The 22,791-nt window shown below is 35.1% G+C and overlaps 1 protein-coding gene across 1 annotated transcript in view; it reads right to left on the reverse strand.

Annotated features, from left to right (window-relative positions):
- Positions 1 to 497: 497 nt before the first annotated feature.
- Positions 498 to 22,791, reverse strand: part of LOC143257767 (PDZ domain-containing RING finger protein 4-like) — a 23,597-nt gene continuing 1,303 nt past the window's right edge. The window contains exons 2-7 of the mRNA XM_076516801.1: positions 21,950 to 22,188; positions 21,131 to 21,233; positions 17,307 to 17,405; positions 8,688 to 8,750; positions 4,559 to 4,657; positions 498 to 3,657 (exon numbers count right to left, since the gene is read on the reverse strand). Coding sequence (XP_076372916.1) covers positions 2,290 to 3,657; positions 4,559 to 4,657; positions 8,688 to 8,750; positions 17,307 to 17,405; positions 21,131 to 21,233; positions 21,950 to 22,188 — 1,971 coding nt within the window. The 3' untranslated portion in view covers positions 498 to 2,289. The remainder of the gene's footprint in view (positions 3,658 to 4,558; positions 4,658 to 8,687; positions 8,751 to 17,306; positions 17,406 to 21,130; positions 21,234 to 21,949; positions 22,189 to 22,791) is intronic.

Below are 22,791 nucleotides of genomic sequence, written 5' to 3' on the forward strand. Positions count from 1 at the left end.
CACTCTCACATTATAACACCCACACTGCTGGAAGGGCGAAACCGCGACTCTCAGATTACGACTCGAGCACCCTACCTACCTGGCCATACCGGCCACAAAATTTATATATATATATATATATATTTCAATATACAACGCTGGTTAGGTCAATGTATTTTCGTGAAGTATTTGGATCTGTGTTTTGTCTTTTAATCGTATACTGTACTTCCTACAAGAGACCAGATTTTAAGTTAGTCCAACAAAATATAATTGTTAGAGAGGTTTGAATATAATTTATAACGTAGATTTACAACAATATATTACAATAATCAAATTTTTAACGTAGACTTACAACAATATATTACAATATCAAATTTGTAACGTAGACTTACAACAATATATTACAATAATCAAATTTGTAACATAGACTTACAACAATATATTACAATAATCAAATTTGTAAGGTAGACTTACAACAATATATTACAATAATCAAATTTGTAACGTAGTATACAACAATATATTACAATAATCAGGCTTGTAAAAATGTTAACGAAGAAAATCAAACAATTTGTGAACATCACGAGGACTGGATGTTGAATTATTTTTGCCACATAATTTAAAATAACTCGCCAACCGTTACGATACCAAAGCCAAACTGAAAGTAAGCCTAACTAGGATAGCCATTGTATTTATTTATTTTAATACTTTAAGATTTACCAGTTCCTTATAAAAACTCATTTTATTTTTTTTAACTATTAGAACTTTTCAATTCATAATGCTGACAGAAGGTAGGCCTTCCAACTAAACACAGGATTATCTGTTGTATACCTTATGCATGTTCTCGGGCTTTTATCTACTACTTACATAGTTTTATGATTTTTTTTTATCCTGAGTGATTTCATAAACTAAAAAAATCATAGAAAAAAATCATAGCTGGTTAACTATAAATTCTATAAAAAAATAATATTCATACTTAGATCAGTAATTGAAATGTTGACCACTGTTTAAAAACGTAATATTCATACTTAGATCAGTAATTGAAACGTTGACCACTGTTTAAAAACGTAAATGTTTTTTTTTATAATTATAATTTTCTCTTTACATACCATTTTCATATTTACATAGCAAATTCAAGTCTGACTTAAATAATTAAACCAGTAAAGGCTAACACTTTTGTTTTTTTCGTACAAGTTTTTCATTTCAACAAAAGTTTTGAAAACTTGGAAGTTAGTGTATAATATTCCAAAAATTGTTGACAGTTCAAACAAATGTTTATAATATTGAACTTTTAACAGAGTTACTTACAACTGTTGAACCAACTAACCATGTCCTGAAGCCATCTTTATGAAGACCGAGTTTTTAAAAACAAAAACTACATAACGCTTGCTGCTAAATGACAATTTAAACAAACACGAGACTAGCAAAAATTATTCCCAAGTGGAAGGATTTTGAACTTTAAACCTGTGGGTGGAATGAGGGTTGGATTAAAGAGTTAGGGATACAGAACAAATCTTATAGGTAGAGGGATGGTGAGCATTGTACCTCATAAATAAGTTGAATACTGTTTAGTAGCGACTACTTTCCAACACAAACGATGGGAAAATATAAAAAATATTAATTCTAATGTTTATTATTCGTAGAAAACCACAAAACAAGGGGTTAATATGAAAACACTAAAACTGTTGTCATAGTGGTACCGTTACAAACACGTGTTTTGAGGAGAGATCCGCTGTCAATTTTTTTCTTTTCTTAGTCGCGGACCCAATTCGGTCCTAAAGACACGAGGCAATTGTACCCATTCTTTCTTTCCCCTTAATCTGACCTCAAATGGAACTCGCAACCTTACAATGGTTATCAGAAAATAGCTTGTAATCCCGACGAACTCGAGTACTCTAAACACAGACAGACATCATTGTCAGAAACTCGTGTGATACTTGTGATAAAATTCTTAAAGTATTTCAGTAACATTTGATTTGATATCATCTCCGATAATGCATTAATAAAAGAAAAGTATTTTAAACCTAGTTTAAAATAATATTTTATTTAATCATTTGTATAAACAACTAAAACAAATCTTTCTGGATGTACTGATAATCTGAAAGGTAAGCTATGGTTACTTACGTCGAATAAACCAACATGGAAAACTTTCAAAATTTTCAAACTACTATTAAGACCTGGTTTATTCGCCACTTTAATCATAACTGATTTGGTACCTGAAACCAAGATTGATGTGGTACTTGGGACCACGACTGATATAATACCTGAAACCAAGGTCGGTGTGGTACTTGGTATTTTCAACATTTCTATCTACACTGTTGTCACAGAAAGCAAACCTTGCGTCTTGTTGTGTCCTTTGAAGCTACGTGCTATGCTGTTATGAACTGAACGCTGGTCATCTGAGACAACTTTGTGTTTCTTGCGGGCATTTTTCTTTTCTAGAATTCCACAGTCTATCCCCTCATTTCGTCTTTCACGTGCTGAAGAGAAGTCATCTCTTTCCTCCACGCGTTCTTCTACAACGGCCATTTTGCTGCGCATCACCAATTCCCGACGTTTGCGATCACGCTCTCTCTCCAAATGACGTTTCCGTTCCTCCTTGGGCCAGTAACGTCCAAATTTCAAGTCGCTCATTGCGTCATCGTCAGTGGTTATTCCACGCCTTTCTTCGTTAATCTTGAGTGCTCGTTCTTTGAGTAACTTGTTCCTGACAGGACGTCTGGTAATATATCTCGATCCATCAGATCTCCGCTTCACTTTCCATACCATCTCTTCCTCATCTTTGACACTACTCACAGCAGTACTGGTGGGACTACTGGGAAGAGTTGCCTGTGAGTGATTGTGTTGCTGCTGTTGGGTTAGTGCTTGACGAAACAGTTCTTGCTGAAGCCATATCGTGTGTTGTAGGTTCTGTTTGTTCGTGTACATGGTCGCACAGGGATAGAATGGCCCGCTCTGTTGGAAATTTCTAACTTCTGAAGTGCATCTTCTTCTAATGTCACGATCCTGAGAAGCCACGACTTGTTGACAGTTGTCACATCTGACACACGGTATATGAAACTGCTCAAGCTGTGTTATCACAGGATTGACATCTAAGCTCCTTGAATTCATTCTCCTACTGGAAACTCTAGAGCTGTCTTCCTCCTTCGTCGATTGGAATGTTCTTCTCTTCTGTTTCCTTCTCTGGGCAGTATTTGTTAACCATCCTTCTATTGATTCTCTTTTTTTCCATAATTGCCAAACTTTGCTATTGGATCCCTTTCTGGAGTGAAGATAATTACCTCCAGACATCTGTTCCGGACATGCCCTTGTTCTGGATTCTATAGTCGTTTCTTCCAGCTGCACACATTCTAGATCTGAATTTAAACACCCCAACTCACTGTCAAAAGTATTACTACACGGACCTAGAGAATAATCGACAAGGTTTGTCGTACTTGTACCAACACACTTCATTGGAGGACATTCGTGGTGACTGAATTTTTTTTCACCCAGATTGGGTTCCTCTAGACTGTCCAAACAGAGATTATCTTCAGAAGTACGAGTTTTATAAACAAGATATTCACTTTCTTTAGTCTCGGCCTCAGAACTCTCGTCGCATTCTGTACTCTCGTCAGTTCTTCTGACGCCACTGTCCTTTTCAACATAGTAGGATTCATTTTCTACTGTGTCACCATCTCCCTAAAACACGGACAGATACTGATCATAAACGTGTCCACATTTTTAAAAGTTCATTGTTCATATAAATAAATTACAACCTTGTCGAGTGTAAATATTTAGTTCATGTAATGAATGATTCTTAAAACTCCAATTCCTAAGTTTCCACTCTGTCAAAGACTAAATTATCATATTTAAAGCTCTAAGTAAAAGGGCACTGACTTTTTCTTAAGAATATAGTGAGTACACATCTGTTGTTTTTTTTTAAATCGTATTTCAGACGAGCTTTTAAACAACCTAACCTACAGAGACCTTAGTTAGAACTCTAATTTCCAACACAAAGGCCTTACTTGGATCTTTCTATACCATCACAGAGACCTAACTTGGATCTCTCATTTCCAGCACAGAAACCTAACTTGAAACTCTAATTTCCAACACAGAGGCCTTACTTGGATCTTTCTTTACCATCACAGAGACCTAACTTGGATCTCTCATTTCCAACACAGAAACTTGACTTGGATCTTTCTTTACCATCACAGAGACCTAACTTGGATCTCTCATTTCCAACACAGAAACCTAACTTGGAACTCTAATTTCCAACACAGAAACCTAACTTGGAACTCTAATTTCCAACACAGAGACCTTACTTGGATCTTTCTTTACCATCACAAAGACCTAACTTGGATCTCTCATTTCCAACACAGAAACCTAACTTGAAACTCTAATTTCCAACACAGAGACCTTACTTGGATCTTTTTTTTCCAACACAGAGACCTCACCTGTCTTGTTGCTTTGAAACAAACACCATGATTTTTGACAATGTTTTAAAGTGTTGCAGGAAGAATGCATACAATGATAATGGTGAATTGTAATTAATAAATCTAACTTGCACCTGGAACCACTTATGTAGTTTATGATGTTTTACCTGCAAGCGATTCCTGCCAATCAGAATAGTTAGTTCCGGATAACTGTCAGAAAGAAGGGTATTAACCTGTTCTTGGGTGTGAGGGTAATGACCATCTATCTAACAAAAGAAATAAAAAAACATCACATGGTTGTATGTAATACAATGTTTATTAGCATGTTTTCAAACAAAATCAAAGAAATTGTTCTAGTTACACACGAACAAAATGCTAAGTAATGCAACAGGTTTAGGACAGGGTCAGTTGATCAAAAAGTAAGGTTTAAATGGTATTTCTCTAACCTTCTGAACCTAATTTAGAGTTCAAGTAATACTATGATTGTAAACATTTAAAATGGAAGTCAATATCTAATAATGTTATTTTAAAATTAACTATTGAAATGAAGAAAAATGTCTAAGTGATGTCTTATTTGTAAAAAATTAACTGTTGAAATATGGAAATTGTCTAAGCATGTCCTATTTGTAAAACTTAAATACAGAAATGAAGGAAAATGTTGAACTGATGTCCAACTTGAGAAAATTAACTGTTAAGAGAAAAGAAACTGGCTAAGCAATGTCCTATTTGTAAAAATACACTGTTGAAGGAAAATGTGTTACTAGTGCCCCATTTGTAAAAATTAACTGTTGAAATGAAGAGAAATTCCTAAGTGATATCCTGTTTTTGTAAATTAACAGTTGAAAGGAAAGAAAATATTTAAGCAATGTCTTATTTTTAAAATTAACATTTGAAATGAAGGAAAATGTCTAAGTGATGTCTCATTTGTAAAAAAAAACTTAACTGTTGAATAAAAGAAATGCCCAAGTGATGTCCTATTTGTAAAAATAAATTGTTGAAATGGAGGGAAATCTCTAAGTGATGTACTATTTGTAAAAATAAACTGTTAAAATGAAGGAAGATGTATAAGTGGTGTCCCATATGTAGAAAATAACACTTGAAATGAAGTAAAATGTTCAAGCAAGAATCTATTTGTGAAAACATACTGTTTAAGGAAAATGTCTCTCTGATGTTGTATTTGTAAAAATTAACTGTTGAAATGAAAAAAAAATGTCTAAGTGATGTCTTATTTGTAAAAATTAACTAGAGAAATGAAGAAAAAACTCTGAGTGATGTATTCTCTCTGGAAATTAACTGTTGAAACTATGGAAAATGTAAAGTGATTTTGTAAGAAATAACTGTTAAAGTGAATGAAAATGTCTAAGTGAAGTTTTCCCTCCAAAAATTAATTGTGGAAATGACAGAAATGCTTAAGTGATGCATTATTTGTAAAAATTAGCTCCTGAAATAAAGAAGAATGTCTAAATGATGTCCCATTTATAAAAGAAATTTACAATTTAAATTAAGAGAAATGTCTAAGTGATGTCCTATTTGACAGAAAATGTCTAAGTGATGTACCGTTTATAAAAAGTAACTGTTGAAATGATGAAAGGAAGGAAAATGCCAGTGATGTTCTACTTATAAATATTAACTGTTCAAATGTGGAAAAAAGGTCTAAGTGATGCCATATTTGTAAAGATTAGTGGTTAAAATAAGGGAAAATGTCTAATTGGTGTCCTATTAGCAAAAAGTATCAGTAGAAATGAAGGAAAATGTCTAAGTGGTGTCTCATTTGTGAAAATTAACAGTTGAAATGAAGGAAAACGTATATGCGATGCCCTATTTGTAAAAATACTCTGTTGAAGGAAAATGTCTTACTCAAGTCCTATTTGTAAAAATTAACTGTTGAAAAGAGGAAAAAGCCCATGTGATATCTTATTTGTAAAAATTAACTGTTGAAAAAAAGGAAAAAGCCCATGTGATATCTTATTTGTAAAAATTAACTGTTGAAAAAAAGGAAAAAGCCCATGTGATATCCTATTTGTACAAATTAACTGTTGAAGGAAAATGTCTCAATGATGTCGTATTTCTGAAAATTAACTGTTGAAATAAAGGAAAATGTCTAAGTGCTATGCTATTTTTAAAAATTTACAGTTGCAAGGAAAGAAAATATCTAAGCAATGCCCTTCTTGTAAAAATTAACAGTTGAAATGAGGAAAATGTCTAAGTGATATCCTATTAAAATTAACTATAGAAATGAAAGAAAATGTCTAAGTGGTGTCTCATTGTAAAGATTAACTATTAAAATGAAAAAAAAATCTCTAAGTGATGAATTCTTTCTAAAATTAACTGTTGAAATTACGGTAAATGTATAAGTGATATCCTATTAAAATTAACTCTTCAAATGTGGAAAACTGTCTAAGTAATGCCTTATTAGGTAAAGATTAGCAGTTAAAATAAAGGAAAGTTTCTAGTAATGTCCTATTTGCAAAAAGTAATTATTAAAATGAAGGAAGATGTCTAAATGGTGTCCCATTTGCAGAAAATAACACTTCAAGTGAAGGAAAATGTCCAACAAATATCCTATTTGTAAAAACATGCCACTGAAGGAAAATGTTTCACTGATGTCGTATTTGTGAATATTAACTGCTGATATGAACAGAAACGTCTAAGTGGTGTCCTATTACTAGAAATTATCAGTTGAAATGAAAAAAAAAATGTCTAAGTGATGTCCTACTTGTAAAATTAACTGTTGAAGTGAAAGAAAATGTCTAAATGATGTTCATTTGAAAAATTAACTGTTAAAATGAACAAAATATCTAAGTGAGATATACTTTCTAAAATTAGCTGTTGAAACAGCAAAAAATGTCTAAGTGATGTACTATTTCTAAAATGTAACTGTTGAAATGAAGGAAAATGTCTGAGTGATGCCCTATTTGCAAAAAATAACTTAAAATGAAGGAGAATGTCCAAGTGATGTACTATTTGTAAAGATTAACGGATAAAAGAAAATGTCTGAGTGATGTCTTATTTGTAAAAATTAGCTGTTGAAATGAAGGAAAATGTATAAGTGATGTCTTATTTGTAAAAATTAGCTGTTGAAATGAAGGAAAATGTATAAGTGATGTCCTATTTGTAAAAATACACTGTTGAAGGAAAACGTCTTACTGGTGTCCCATTTGTAAAAATTAGTTGTAGAAATAAAGGAAAATGCCCAAATAACGTCCTATTTGTAAAAATTAACAGTTGAAATGAAAGAAAACGTTTAAGCAATGTCCTATTTGTAAAAATTAACTGCTGAAATGAGAAAAAAAATGTCTAAGTGATGTCCTATTTGTACAAATTAACAATTGAAATGTAAAATGCCTATGTGACGCTTTATTGTTATACATTTGGTACAAAGCTATACAATGGGCTTTCTGTGCAGTACTCACCAAAAGTATCTAAATGAGATTTTGAGTGTTATGGACCAACAACCGTATTACTGAGCCATTCAGGGGAGAGACATGTACCATTAATGTTACTAATTTATTCGTTTAACGTATTTCTAAGACCAGCAGTTTAAAATACTAAAAATAAAAATGATGCCGCTGAGTTATTACTATTTTGAGAAATTCCATATTACTAACCTAGAACAAGGTAAATTGACAGAACAAAGCTAGGCTTCATGCAGCGTATGTAATACGTATGTAACTCACTACAGTGAACATCCACATCTGCCCAGAATTTCACAAATAAACATGTACACTAATCTTAGCATACTTTCACAAACTGCCTCCACAAGGCATAACATCCTCTTTTGATTTTCTTCAGCCCAGGGTTACTGATGAACAAAATCGGTATACCTCAGTAACAAGTAGTGAATCGAATGACAGATTTAACAACATCTTTATTTCTATAATTCCGATAGATAATCATGAAATTGTACAGTTCCTGTGACGTACACATTACATCAACAATGTTAGCCCTAAATATTCCTACGTAGAGAGACGTGTAACTATACAACTATTGTAACATACACTTTGCATCAACAAAGTTAACCCTAAATATTCTTACGTTAGAGAGGTGTGTAACTGTACAATTATTTTGGCATACACTTTATGTCAACAAAGTTAACCCTAAATATTCTTACGTTAGAGAGACATGTAACTGTACAGTTAATGTGACGTACATATTATATCAATAATGTTAACGCTATGTATTCCTACTTTAGAGAAAACAACATCCACTTTACATAATCGCCACATAATAATATAATGATGACTCTTAACACAACATATCCATGAAATCATCATTCCCAATGACGTGATACAGTACCTGTAAAATGTGATCTCCTTCCTGTAGTCGACCATCATTATCTGCTACACTACCTTCTTCGATCTGTAGCCACAACAAAAAGAATGTTACAAATATAAAAACTAAGAACTTGTAACAAATATTTCTTCATAGGTTTATCTTTTATTACTATTATTTCAGTGTCGATGATTTGAAGAACATATATCGTTAAAGAATGGAAAATACACTGATTTAGAATTTTATACAATAAAATACGGAACTGAAAGATTACGTTAATACGTTTGCTTGTTTGTTTGAAATTAAACATAAGGCTATCTGTGCTCTGCCCACCACGGGTGTTGAAACCCGGTTTCTAGCGGTGTGAGTCCACAGACATTCCGCTGTACCACTAGGAGGCGTCTCAATACGTGTAGGAAATGTTTAAAATTAGACTTAAATAACGTTTGATATAAACATTTTATAGTTTGTCTTTAAAATGAAATTTAAATGTACGTGACTTTCTCTAGTGGGCAGTAAAACGTTAAACAGTTAACAAAATTCGTTTATTAAGAATGTACAAGTTAGAAGTTCGAACCTAGATCTACAGCAACACTTACTATATATACGTTGTTCCTTGTTTGTGAAATAAATAAGTTTCCTTCTTATAATGTTTGGATATTTATGCTATAGATTTAGACAGAATGGAATGGAGTTTTAATACGATTTGTTTGTTTTAGAAGTAAACCACAGTGGACTATATGTCCTTGTCCACCGATTTGTTTGTTTTAGAGGTAAACCACACTGGACTATATGCCCTTGTCCACCGATTTGTTTGTTTTAGAGGTAAACTACACTGGACTATATGCCCCTGTCCACTGATTTGTTTGTTTTAGAGGTAAACCACGCTGGACTATATGCCTTTGTCCACTGCGTGGAATAGAAATGGATTTTAGCATTGTATTCTCAAGACGACTGGTATAGGTATTAGCACATTAATTAAAATAAAGTATAGAACAACGTTTCGACCTTCTTAGGTTATCTTCAGATTAACAAAGAGAGAGTTTGCAACTGACCGTTGCCGGGCTCATGTCTTAGAGACGATAGTATAAAAGGATAAGAGGTTGTAGAGGGCGTTTGTTTTTCTTTCTTCCTAGCTACTTCCGGGCACGGTCTGGGTAGATTATTCGGCGCCCAGGCCGTGAAAGTGGGTTTTCTCGGGGTACTCCCGTTTCCCCCCACAGCAAAATCTCTGGCATCAGACCTGTAGGACCCAGCCTCATTCTGAAAAGGGCCTTTTACCCAGTCACAGGGTATATAATCAGTCACAGTAAATTTTAAAAATCTATTCGCCAGCCGCCAGTGTACTCCGTCCTCGAACCAAGGTCTGGCTCACTTCACTTTCGCTGCTTTCGTCCAGTTCTCCCGTCCTTCCTCTCACTCACAAATACACCACTCCATTTTTTTGAAATGTTAAAAATAAAGTAAAAATTCCACGAATATTTTAAAACATTTCTCATGTAAGGGGACGAAAAGGAACTACAAAGTTCCTGAACACCCCAGTTGGAGAGAGAACTCTTCTGATTTCTCTCTCTCTAAACTAAACCCCTGCCACGTTAGTTTGAGTTTGAGGGCGTTGCAGTTAGATGTTAGGTTATCAATTAGTATAGGTATAAAGATGTTCCTTTATATTGGAAACCTTAATTTTGGTTTCAGTTGCTGTATAAGTAGGGCTTCTTTGATTTTGCGTTTGTTTATATTTCTTTCCCTATTTAATATCTGGGTGTTTTCTATGGTTATGTTGTGTTTATTTGATTTGTAGTGTTCAAAAACGGGTGAAGGTGTTGTTGTTGTTTTTTTGTTCTTTTGAATGTGGTTTCCATTTTTCTGCTTGTTTCTCCAATGACCAAATCTACCTACAAATACGTGGCTTATGGGCAATCCAATGCCACAAGTTCTAGTCAACATTTTCATGACACAGATTGAATCTCAAGCGACTAATTCAGCCTTACACCCACCACTATACTGGTACAGGTATGTTGACGATACAATTGCTGGATTCACATCTACAGAACACACAGTTTTCTCAACCATGTTAACTCTATACACTCCAATATTAAGTTCACCTGTGAACAGGAAAAACAAAGTAACCAAATAGCATTTTTTAACCCTAAGAGAACTGAGACACAATCCAAAATAGAAATCCAGAGAAAAATCACCCATACTGGATTATACATTCCATGAGATCCAGCACATGAAATAAAACAAAATCTCAACATATTAAGAAACCAAATGAACACAACCACAAAACTATGTTCACCTGATAAAATTAACAATGAAATCAACAAAATAAAACGACACTTCATCAACATAACAAATTTCCTCAAAAGAGGGCCCGGCATGGCCAGATAGGTTAAGGCATGCGACTCGTAATCTGAGGGTCGCGGGTTCGAATCCCCGTCGCGCCAAACATGCTCGCCCTTTCAGCCGTGGGGGCGTTATAATGTGACGGTCAATCCTACTATTCGTTGGTAAAAGAGTAGCCCAAGAGTTGGCGGTGGGTGATGATGACTAGCTGCTTTCCCTCTAGTCTGACACTGCTAAATTAGGGAAGGCTAGCACAGATAGCCCTCGAGTAGCTTTGTGCGTAATTCAAAAACAAACAAACAAATAAACAAACAATCCTCCAAAAATCGTTGAAAAAATTACACACCTGACCAAAATCAAACAAACAACAATAAATCCCAACATACAACAAACTACAAAACCTTACACTGCTGCATATCATATGTTTCCGACATCAGCAAAAAAATAACTAACATTTGGAAAAAACACAACATTCCAGTAAACACCAAATTTATTCAAAAACCAGGTACAAAACTAAAGTCTATACTATGTAAAAATTACTCTGACAAACACAACACCAACATAATTTATAAAATACAATTCAACATGTTGCATGACTTCTACATTGGAGAAACAAGCAAAAAAATGGAAACCAGATTCAAAGAATAACAACAACAAAAACTACTGAATACTGAAAGTCAAATAAACACAACATAACCGTAGAAGACACCCAGATACGTATTAAGTAGGGAAACAAATATAAACAAACGTAAAATCAAAGAAGCCCCACTTATACAGCAACTAAAACCAAAATTAAACCAGTACAAAAGAAAACCTTTATATCTATACTAATTAATAACCTGACATCTAACTGCAACGCCCCCTACATCTAACTGCAGCGCCCCCTACAATCCCGTACCCGTTTATACTCTTGTCCCTAGAACATGCGCCCGACAACGGTCAGTTGTAAACTCTCTCTTTGTTAACCTGAAGATAACCTAAGAAGATCGACGAAACGTTATTCTGTACTTTCGTGATGACGAGAAACGCATTTGAAGTAAAAATGTACCTCAGGACGGCTGGTATTGGTATTAAACTTTTACCAAAATAAAGCAAAGAACAACGTTTCGACCTTCCTAGGTCATCTTCAGGTTAACATTGTTCTGTGTTTTATCAGTAAAAGTGTTAATACCCACACCAGCCGTCCTGAGACACATTGTTCTGTTTTATCAGTAAAAGTGTTAATACCCATACCAGCCGTCCTGAGACACATTGTTCTGTTTTATCAGTAAAAGTGTTAATACCCATACCAGCCGTCCTGAGACACATTGTTCTGTTTTATCAGTAAAAGTGTTAATACCCATACCAGCCGTCCTGAGACACATTGTTCTGTGTTTTATCAGTAAAAGTGTTAATACCCATACCAGCCGTCCTGAGACACATTGTTCTGTGTTTTATCAGTAAAAGTGTTAATACCCATACCAGCCGTCCTGAGACACATTGTTCTGTGTTTTATCAGTAAAAGTGTTAATACCCATACCAGCCGTCCTGAGACACATTGTTCTGTTTTATCAGTGAAAGTGTTAATACCCATACCAGCCGTCCTTAGACACATTGTTCTGTTTTATCAGTAAAAGTGTTAATACCCATACCAGCCGTCCTGAGACACATTGTTCTGTTTTATCAGTAAAAGTGTTAATACCCATACCAGCCGTCCTGAGACACATTGTTCTGTTTTATCAGTGAAAGTGTTAATACCCATACCAGCCGTCCTGAGACACATTGTTCTGTAGTTTATTTTAATCAAAGTGTTAATACCCATACCAGCCGTCCTGAGACACATTGTTCTGTGTTTTATCAGTAAAAGTGTTAATACCCATACCAGCCGTCCTGAGACACATTGTTCTGTAGTTTATCAGTAAAAGTGTTAATACCCATACCAGCCGTCCTGAGACACATTGTTCTGTTTTATCAGTAAAAGTGTTAATACCCATACCAGCCGTCCTGAGACACATTGTTCTGTAGTTTATCAGTAAAAGTGTTAATACCCATACCAGCCGTCCTTAGACACATTGTTCTGTTTTATCAGTAAAAGTGTTAATACCCACACCAGCCGTCCTGAGACACATTGTTCTGTTTTATCAGTAAAAGTGTTAATACCCATACCAGCCGTCCTGAGACACATTGTTCTGTAGTTTTATCAGTAAAAGTGTTAATATCCATACCAGCCGTCCTGAGACACATTATTCTGTGTTTTATCAGTAAAAGTGTTAATACCCATACCAGCCGTCCTGAGACACATTGTTCTGTGTTTTATCAGTAAAAGTGTTAATACCCATACGAGCCGTCCTGAGACACATTGTTCTGTAGTTTATCAGTAAAAGTGTTAATACCCATACCAGCCGTCCTTAGACACATTGTTCTGTTTTTTCAGTAAAAGTGTTAATACCCATACCAGCCGTCCTGAGACACATTGTTCTGTGTTTTATCTGTAAAAGTGTTAATACCCATACCAGCCGTCCTGAGACACATTGTTCTGTAGTTTTATCAGTAAAAGTGTTAATACCCATACCAGCCGTCCTGAGACACATTGTTCTGTGTTTTATCAGTAAAAGTGTTGATACCCATACCAGCCGTCCTGAGACACATTGTTCTGTGTTTTATCAGTAAAAGTGTTAATACCCATACCAGCCGTCCTGAGACACATTGTTCTGTAGTTTTATCAGTAAAGTGTTAATACCCATACCAGCCGTCCTGAGACACATTGTTCTGTGTTTTATCAGTAAAGTGTTAATACCCATACCAGCCGTCCTGAGACACATTGTTCTGTGTTTTATCAGTAAAAGTGTTAATACCCATACCAGCCGTCCTGAGACACATTGTTCTGTGTTTTATCAGTAAAAGTGTTAATACCCATACCAGCCGTCCTGAGACACATTGTTCTGTGTTTTATCTGTAAAAGTGTTAATACCCATACCAGCCGTCCTGAGACACATTGTTCTGTAGTTTATCAGTAAAAGTGTTAATACCCATACCAGCCGTCCTGAGACACATTGTTCTGTTTTATCAGTAAAAGTGTTAATACCCATACCAGCCGTCCTGAGACACATTGTTCTGTAGTTTATCAGTAAAAGTGTTAATACCCATACCAGCCGTCCTTAGACACATTGTTCTGTTTTATCAGTAAAAGTGTTAATACCCATACCAGCCGTCCTGAGACACATTGTTCTGTTTTATCAGTAAAAGTGTTAATACCCATACCAGCCGTCCTGAGACACATTGTTCTGTAGTTTTATCAGTAAAAGTGTTAATACCCATACCAGCCGTCCTGAGACACATTATTCTGTGTTTTATCAGTAAAAGTGTTAATACCCATACCAGCCGTCCTGAGACACATTGTTCTGTTTTATCAGTAAAAGTGTTAATACCCATACCAGCCGTCCTGAGACACATTGTTCTGTAGTTTATCAGTAAAAGTGTTAATACCCATACCAGCCGTCCTTAGACACATTGTTCTGTTTTATCAGTAAAAGTGTTAATACCCATACCAGCCGTCCTGAGACACATTGTTCTGTGTTTTATCTGTAAAAGTGTTAATACCCATACCAGCCGTCCTGAGACACATTGTTCTGTAGTTTTATCAGTAAAAGTGTTAATACCCATACCAGCCGTCCTGAGACACATTGTTCTGTGTTTTATCAGTAAAAGTGTTAATACCCATACCAGCCGTCCTGAGACACATTGTTCTGTGTTTTATCAGTAAAAGTGTTAATACCCATACCAGCCGTCCTGAGACACATTGTTCTGTAGTTTTATCAGTAAAAGTGTTAATACCCATACCAGCCGTCCTGAGACACATTGTTCTGTGTTTTATCAGTAAAAGTGTTAATACCCATACCAGCCGTCCTGAGACACATTGTTCTGTGTTTTATCAGTAAAAGTGTTAATACCCATACCAGCCGTCCTGAGACACATTGTTCTGTGTTTTATCAGTAAAAGTGTTAATACCCATACCAGCCGTCCTGAGACACATTGTTCTGTGTTTTATCTGTAAAAGTGTTAATACCCATACCAGCCGTCCTGAGACACATTGTTCTGTTTTATCAGTAAAAGTGTTAATACCCATACCAGCCGTCCTGAGACACATTGTTCTGTGTTTTATCAGTAAAAGTGTTAATACCCATACCAGCCGTCCTGAGACACATTGTTCTGTGTTTTATCAGTAAAAGTGTTAATACCCATACCAGCCGTCCTGAGACACATTGTTCTGTGTTTTATCAGTAAAAGTGTTAATACCCATACCAGCCGTCCTGAGACACATTGTTCTGTGTTTTATCAGTAAAAGTGTTAATACCCATACCAGCCGTCCTGAGACACATTGTTCTGTAGTTTATTTTAATCAAAATATTAATACCCATACATGTGTCTTGAGAAGACGTTTACTTCAAGTAGGTTTCTCGTCATCACGGATTTTAGCATTGTAAGTCTGTAGACGTAACCTTGTTTTCGATGGCGGTAACCCTTGAGACGTAAACAAAGTGGGATTAAAATATTGTGTTATTTTCTCAAGCTAAATATTCATATTTTAACTCCATGTCTACAGTACTTATCTACTTCAATAGAGTCAAAATAGGGATTCGTAGCTTGAAAAATAACGTACTTACTACTTCCATTCCACTTTATTTACTGTTTAATTGTAGACTTGAAAATATAACATATATATATATATACTGGCAAGGCCGGTTCGAGCACTTGGTAATTAATTACCCAGGGCGACAAACAGAGAACGGCGGAACGATATATGTAGGAACTATGAAAAACAATAGTTTGTTGGTAACAACGATGGTATGTTCAAGTAGACAGTAGCTATAAGTTATATCTGTCGTTTGAAACTTTACGACTACTGTATGTTAGTTCAAGAATGTTATTATTTCATTAACAATTCTGCTCAGAGTGAGAAAGGTAAAGTTATATCTTGGGAAAGGTCCTATGACCTTTATTACATAGTTTTAAAAAATTATATTCATAGGATATGACATCAGACACATTCACGTGTGTTTCTATTAGTTTGAGAGTGGGGTACCATGGTGATCTCGGAAACCCGCGGAGGTCTAGCTACATAACATTCGATGCCGGATTCGGGTTAGACGATCATGAAAATATATTCCTAGACTCCGACCATGTCTATGGAGCTACGTCATAAAGATAAAGTGTGTGTTTTTTTTCTTTCAGCAAAATCACATCGGGCTATCGGTTGAGCCCACCGAGGGGAATCGAACCTTCGATTTTAGCGTTGTAAATCCCTAGATTTACCGCAACACTAGCGGAGGGCCATAAAGATAAAGACCTTCAGAACCAACTCGAGTCCTTCCAAGGACGGTCCAGCTAACTCTGAAATTGTGAGTTTACTAGACAGTGGTTACACATATACGTACAAAGCTACAATATTGTGAAGATTATATTTGTAGTTACTTAGTAACCATGGCTGAAAACACATGTTCAAATTTTATCACGAGCAGAATAAGTTTCGCTTTGTTTACACCCTAACACTAAAAGCGCTGAAAGAACATATTTGGGAATAAGACAGAGTTTCGGTCGTAATATATAAGTTATCAGTTAATATATATAAGTTATAAGTTAAGTTAATCAGATCTTTAAAGAAAAGTTAAACAATAACTTATTTTAGAACATTATTGTCCTTAAACGTCACGTGAGTTGTTGTTATTTTATTCTAAGTAATTTTTAATAAACTTTCTTTCTCCCCAGTGGCACAGCGATATGTCTGCGAACTTATAACACTAAAAGCAGGGTTTTTATACCTGTGGTTGGCAGAGCACAGAAAGCCCATTGTGTGGCTTTCAGCTTGACTACGTACAAACTTTTACGTAGTCAATTTTCAGTTAATGTTATATTTCGCAGTTTTGTTTCACTGGTAATGACGATCAAAGTTGGTCCGGATAAAATATAATATTGTTTATCGACTACTTACAGTAATCGATATTTTAGTATATTTAAATTATGTTATTATCTTTCAGAAAATACTTCACTGTAAATACTGTCCTCTGGCGTTGGATTCAGGAGAAATTTATTTCCAGTAAAACGAACTCTATGAGATTTACCAGCCGACTTTCATACCACAGCTGCTATAAAATATTTCGGATTAACTATTCGATAAAAAGAAATCTGTTCGACACGGCAGCACTGTAGCGTGCTGAAACCACTTTAATATAACGAGCGGGAAATATCCAACAGCACAATAAATCTCAGCGAAGCACGTGTCTAATAAAACGTTAATTTTAACTTACGGGAAATACGTACCTGATTTATAAAGAAATGTTTGCGAGACTCTTTGGAGAAACTGGTACTAAACGTTAGGCCTAGCCTTTCTGAACTGGATTTCCGGTGTAGCGTTACTATCTGTAAAACCCACAAGAACACAACTTTAACAAAATATCAATTTCTTAAATTATCTCTGTTTTCAACTAATTGACTGTAACATTAGAATACTAAAACAGTTTACTCTTGTTACAGTTAGATTTTGTCCCCTTATAGTTTGTAGACTATGTTTAACATGTTCTAAGTTAGACACTGCCAGAGAGAGTTTCAGTATGATGACTAGAAACTTCCCAATTGTCTAGTGTTAGCAAGAGTTATGGAATTTCGTACAAGTGAGAAGAAATGTGGTTGTTACCGACTAGTTAGTTAATCAGAGAATAAATTAGTTTATAACAGACTTGTGGATTGAGATCGAACACTGGACATTCTTACTCAGTTTATGATGCAGAGACGAAAAGAGGAAATTGAACAAGTGGCTGTGAGCTTTATTTGTCAGTTAAATCGAACAAGTGGCTGTGAGCTTTATTTGTCAGTTAAATTGAACAAGTGGCTGTGAGCTTTATTTGTCAGTTAAATCGAACTCTGTTGAGTTTAATGATGACTTGCTGCTAACTGTACTTGATGAAGATTGTGCTGTAACAGTTGAAGAACTAGCATAGAAGCTTAATTCAACCCATTCAACAGTTCACCGTCATCTGTAGCAGCTTGGAAGGTGTCAAAACTTGGAAAATGAGTCAGTCCCCCATGACTTGACAGAAGCCAATCTTAGAGCAAGTGTGGACATTTGCACTTCTCTGCACTCTCGTAAACGTAACTCACCTTTTTAGGACAGGTTAATGACTGGAGATGAAAAAATGGATATTTTATAAAAATGCTAACGCTGAAGACAATGGCTCAGTGCAGGTAAACTGGCTTAAGCACAGCTCAAAATGGACCTCCACCCGAGGAACGTCTTGTTAAGAGTTTGGTGGGATATTGTTGTTGTGATTCACTTTGAGTTGCTGCCTCAATGTAAGGGTTACATCAGACTTCTGTTGTAACAGTTAGAGTGCTGAATGTTGCATTGAAAGAAAAGAAACCTGCTTTGATCAATCGTAAAGGTGTTGTGTTACACCAGGATAATGCACAGCCTCATACAGCAAGAATCACATCTGCAAAGATTGAAGAGGTAGACTGGGAGAATCTCCCACATCCTCCTTATTCTTCAGACCTTGCTCCATCTGATTATCATCTATTCTGAAGTTTGCAGAACTATCTTAATGGAAAGGAGCTTGGCACACATGAAGATGTCAAAACTACCCTCACTACATTCTTTCCCTCCAAACACCAAGAATTTTATGTAAGTGACATTCAGAAACTTATAAATCGTTGGCAGGAAGTAATTAATAACAATGGAACATACATTATTGATTAAATAACATTAAAAGCGTTTGAAATCCTTTCTCTTTTTTGAACCTAAAATCGGATATTACTAAAGGGATGATCTGATATTTATCAATTACTGAGAGTGATTAGAATATACTCTTTCATCAGATGGAAACTCACATTGTCAACGATAGCAAAGGATTAGCTTTAACTGACAAATAAAGCTCACAGCCACTTGTTAAATTTAACTGACAAATAAAGCTCACAGCCACTTGTTCGATTTAACTGACAAAGCTCACAGCCACTTGTTAAATTTAACTGACAAATAAAGCTCACAGCCACTTGTTCAATTTAACTGACAAATAAAGCTCACAGCCACTTGTTCGATTTAACTGACAAATAAAGCTCACAGCCACTTGTTCGATTTAACTGACAAAGCTCACAGCCACTTGTTAAATTTAACTGACAAATAAAGCTCACAGCCACTTGTTCGATTTAACTGACAAATAAAGCTCACAGCCACTTGTTCGATTTAACTGACAAAGCTCACAGCCACTTGTTAAATTTAACTGACAAATAAAGCTCACAGCCACTTGTTCAATTTAACTGACAAATAAAGCTCACAGCCACTTGTTCGATTTAACTGACAAATAAAGCTCACAGCCACTTGTTCAATTTAACTGACAAATAAAGCTCACAGCCACTTGTTCGATTTAACTGACAAATAAAGCTCACAGCCACTTGTTCAATTTCCTCTTTTCGTCTCTGCATCATAAACTTAGGCTGTAGTCACCTGATTTGAAACCACCTTCGACATTTCCTTTCATTGAGAGACTCCGCATCTTAAACACCTTCAATGTTTCGTGTAGTTTATTCTGTACTATTGTATTTTTTAAACTCATAAAATATTATATACCTAATGTGCTTCTCAGACACATCCATTTTCATAAGGATTTATTTAATTAATGATCTGAAAAAGTGGAGTTTGGTAAGTTTTTTTTATTTGTCTTAACATTTTTACACACGTCCTACAACATATTTTAGTTATTAAAGCCTTCTACAAAGACAAATGTAATGATCCACTTTCTGCATTAAGTTTTCGGACATTACTCATGAGATGACCTGATATATTCAATTAGCTACACTCATTACCCGCTATGTATTTTAGTTCTGACGTACGTAAGCCGCTTGCTTTGACCATGAATTCATATTCATCTAAATGTAAATCTCACGACAGCTTACGCATTGCAGGACATTGTAGTGAAGTTTAATTTACACAATAAATGACACATTTATTCCTGGTTGCCTCTGACTGGACCTATCGTAAAGAAGTGATTACCATGCTAAGTTTTGGAGACAATGGCTCGTGGTTTGTTTGCTTGTTTTGTTTTTGAATTTCGCGCAAAGCTACACAAGGGCTATCCGCGCTAGCCGTCCCTAATTTTGCAGTGTAAGACTAGAGGGAAGGCAGCTAGTCATCACTACCCACCGCCAACTCTTGGGCTATTCTTTTAACCAACGAATAGTGGGATTGACCGTCACATTATAACGCTCATACGGGTGAAAGGACGAGCATGTTTGGTGGGACGAGGATTCGAACCCGCGATCCTCAGATTACGAGTCGAACGCCTTAACCCACCTGACCATGCCAGGCCTCCGGTGGTTTGTGTCCCACTGATGGAAACTTGTGGTTTACACGTTGGTGTCATAAATACTTTATAAAGATGACTATTAAAACCTTTCTTCTGTAGCCAAAGACATAAGGGTAAGTTGTTTAGCTTTCCTCTTATCCTTTTAAAATTAGGGACGGTTAGCTCTTGGATAATTCTGTGCGAACATCGTTAACACAAATATCCAGATTTAATTAACAGGAACAGCTTGACGTGTAGACTGATTTGTGATTCCTTAACCCTCGGCTGGCTTATGCCAGGTTTACAAGTGTTAACTAAAACAATCTGATGAGTAACTAAAGATGAAAACCACAACTAGTTTTCTATATTGATTGTGAGTTTACAGAAACAAAATTAATTTTGTTTATAGAGATAACAAGTTGCAAAAGGAATTTGACTTTTGTAGAAATCTGTTATTAGTATTTAGCTTATGGATCATCGAACGCCACCTTATGACAAAAGTGTTGCATTAGTTGCACAAGATAAAAGAAATGCATTATATTTTTTCATATAATTATCCCAGACCTTCGAAGAAATAGCTGGACATACACCTTACTCTAACTATCTAGTTTCTGATTAAACACGTTAGCCATCTATCGGTGCGAAACAAATAAAATTGACACGAAACGCGTATTTTAATACACATTTTTATATTTATATGAGTTTGTTTCAATTTTTATTTAGGGTTTCATAAAGATCGCGAATTTGGAGAAAATGTTCTAAAATACTGCTTGATGTAAACTACAGGAACCATTCGGTGTCGCTACTTACTTCATAGTCCATACCACACGTAAAACTTTGTATTCTTCTTCCAAAATCACAATATACGTCACTATGTAACAGCGCTCCCTGGAAATTGGAGTCTGATTCCAAGCTAGAAAAAAAGTGTCAATATATATATAACTTATTTTCAATACAGAAATATATTGTTGTTATAACGTAAAAGTGTAAACATTTTAAAAATGGGACAATATTTTCATAAACAAAATAACTATACTCATCGTAAGACACTTCTAATCCTCGAACATATCTAAAGGACTACATAACGAATGTAGCACTAAATAATATATTGGGCCTAACAGTCATGTCTTATGACAAGCATAATCATGCTTCGTCAACTAGGGAAAGGTGTTCACAACTTAACAACAAAATATCACGCTACCCTATAATGGTATAAAGTCAAAATCTATCTAACTAGAGATACCTGAGATTTGGATATATTTCATATCATGATTGATGTTCTAAAAACACGTTGGTCCAAGAAGTCTGATAAAAATGCAATAGAAACCTTATAGCAAGCGCTTTCGAAAGGTGGACCTTCGAAAGCGCTTGGGTATAAGGTTTCTATTGCATTTTCGTACCATGATAATGTTGAAGGTACTAACGTGAAATTTACCGGGTTACAACATTGTTCTGGACAAATGAATAAAACTTAAATAACAGGACAAGAAAATGAGTTATCCTGAGAAATATGGGTATAGATTTAACCTTTACAATCTGTATGACGTAAGAAGAAATATTATAGTTTTGATGTTTACTATTTAGATTTGTTAAAACAGAACTTTGAAATACAATCACAGATTATAAAACCTTGACTGTCCAATAGAGAAGAATCCAAATGGCGCTACTTCCAAACCTCCTGCCCACTCAGTTTGTGTTGTTCCGTCACATTGCATGACGTAATCAGCTGGCCCTTGTAAATTTTCTGAAACCATATTAGGCTTAGCGGATTCTCGACGAAACACTTTTAAAACGATTGGTTCTTGAGTTCTGCAAAATGCATTAGCTGCTTCTTCGATATTACCACACGATAGGTCCTGTCCGTTTATCTAGTGGAAATTCAAGAATAGAAAGTGATACAATGTACCAAGCCATGGTTTTTACTAGACATATTTCAAAATGTCGAACCATAGAAACTGGTATAAATATTACTTGCACTAACTGAATCATAATACTAATTTATATAATGAACAAGATTTAAATAATTCAAAAGAATATTCAGACAGTTTTAAATGTGTCTCATGATGACGTAGTATCGAATATCTTAGTTTACCAACACCAATACCCTGAACAAAATAGGTTTAGAGAGATGCGTGATAAACACCAATAGGCCAAATAAAATATTTAGAAAGATATTTAATAGACAAAGCTAATAAAATCGTACTTTAATAACATCGATAAAGTATAACTAGGGTTAGTTCATTCTACTAAGCCAATATTATCTGCTTGCCAAAACAAACACCAGAATATAGAAGCTACTAAGAAACGATAATAAGTGGAGAGGATATTTAAATTACTAGCAGTGTTCAAAAACAAATTATAAACATGTGTGATACTCCAAAGCAAGTAAGTGTTCTACATTCTGTGCTTTCAGTTAATTGTAAAACATATTATGGTTCTCTTTATTTTATCTTTTAATATATTTTATATAA

This window comes from Tachypleus tridentatus, chromosome 7 (assembly GCF_004210375.1).
Source record: "Tachypleus tridentatus isolate NWPU-2018 chromosome 7, ASM421037v1, whole genome shotgun sequence".
NCBI lineage: Eukaryota > Metazoa > Arthropoda > Merostomata > Xiphosura > Limulidae > Tachypleus > Tachypleus tridentatus.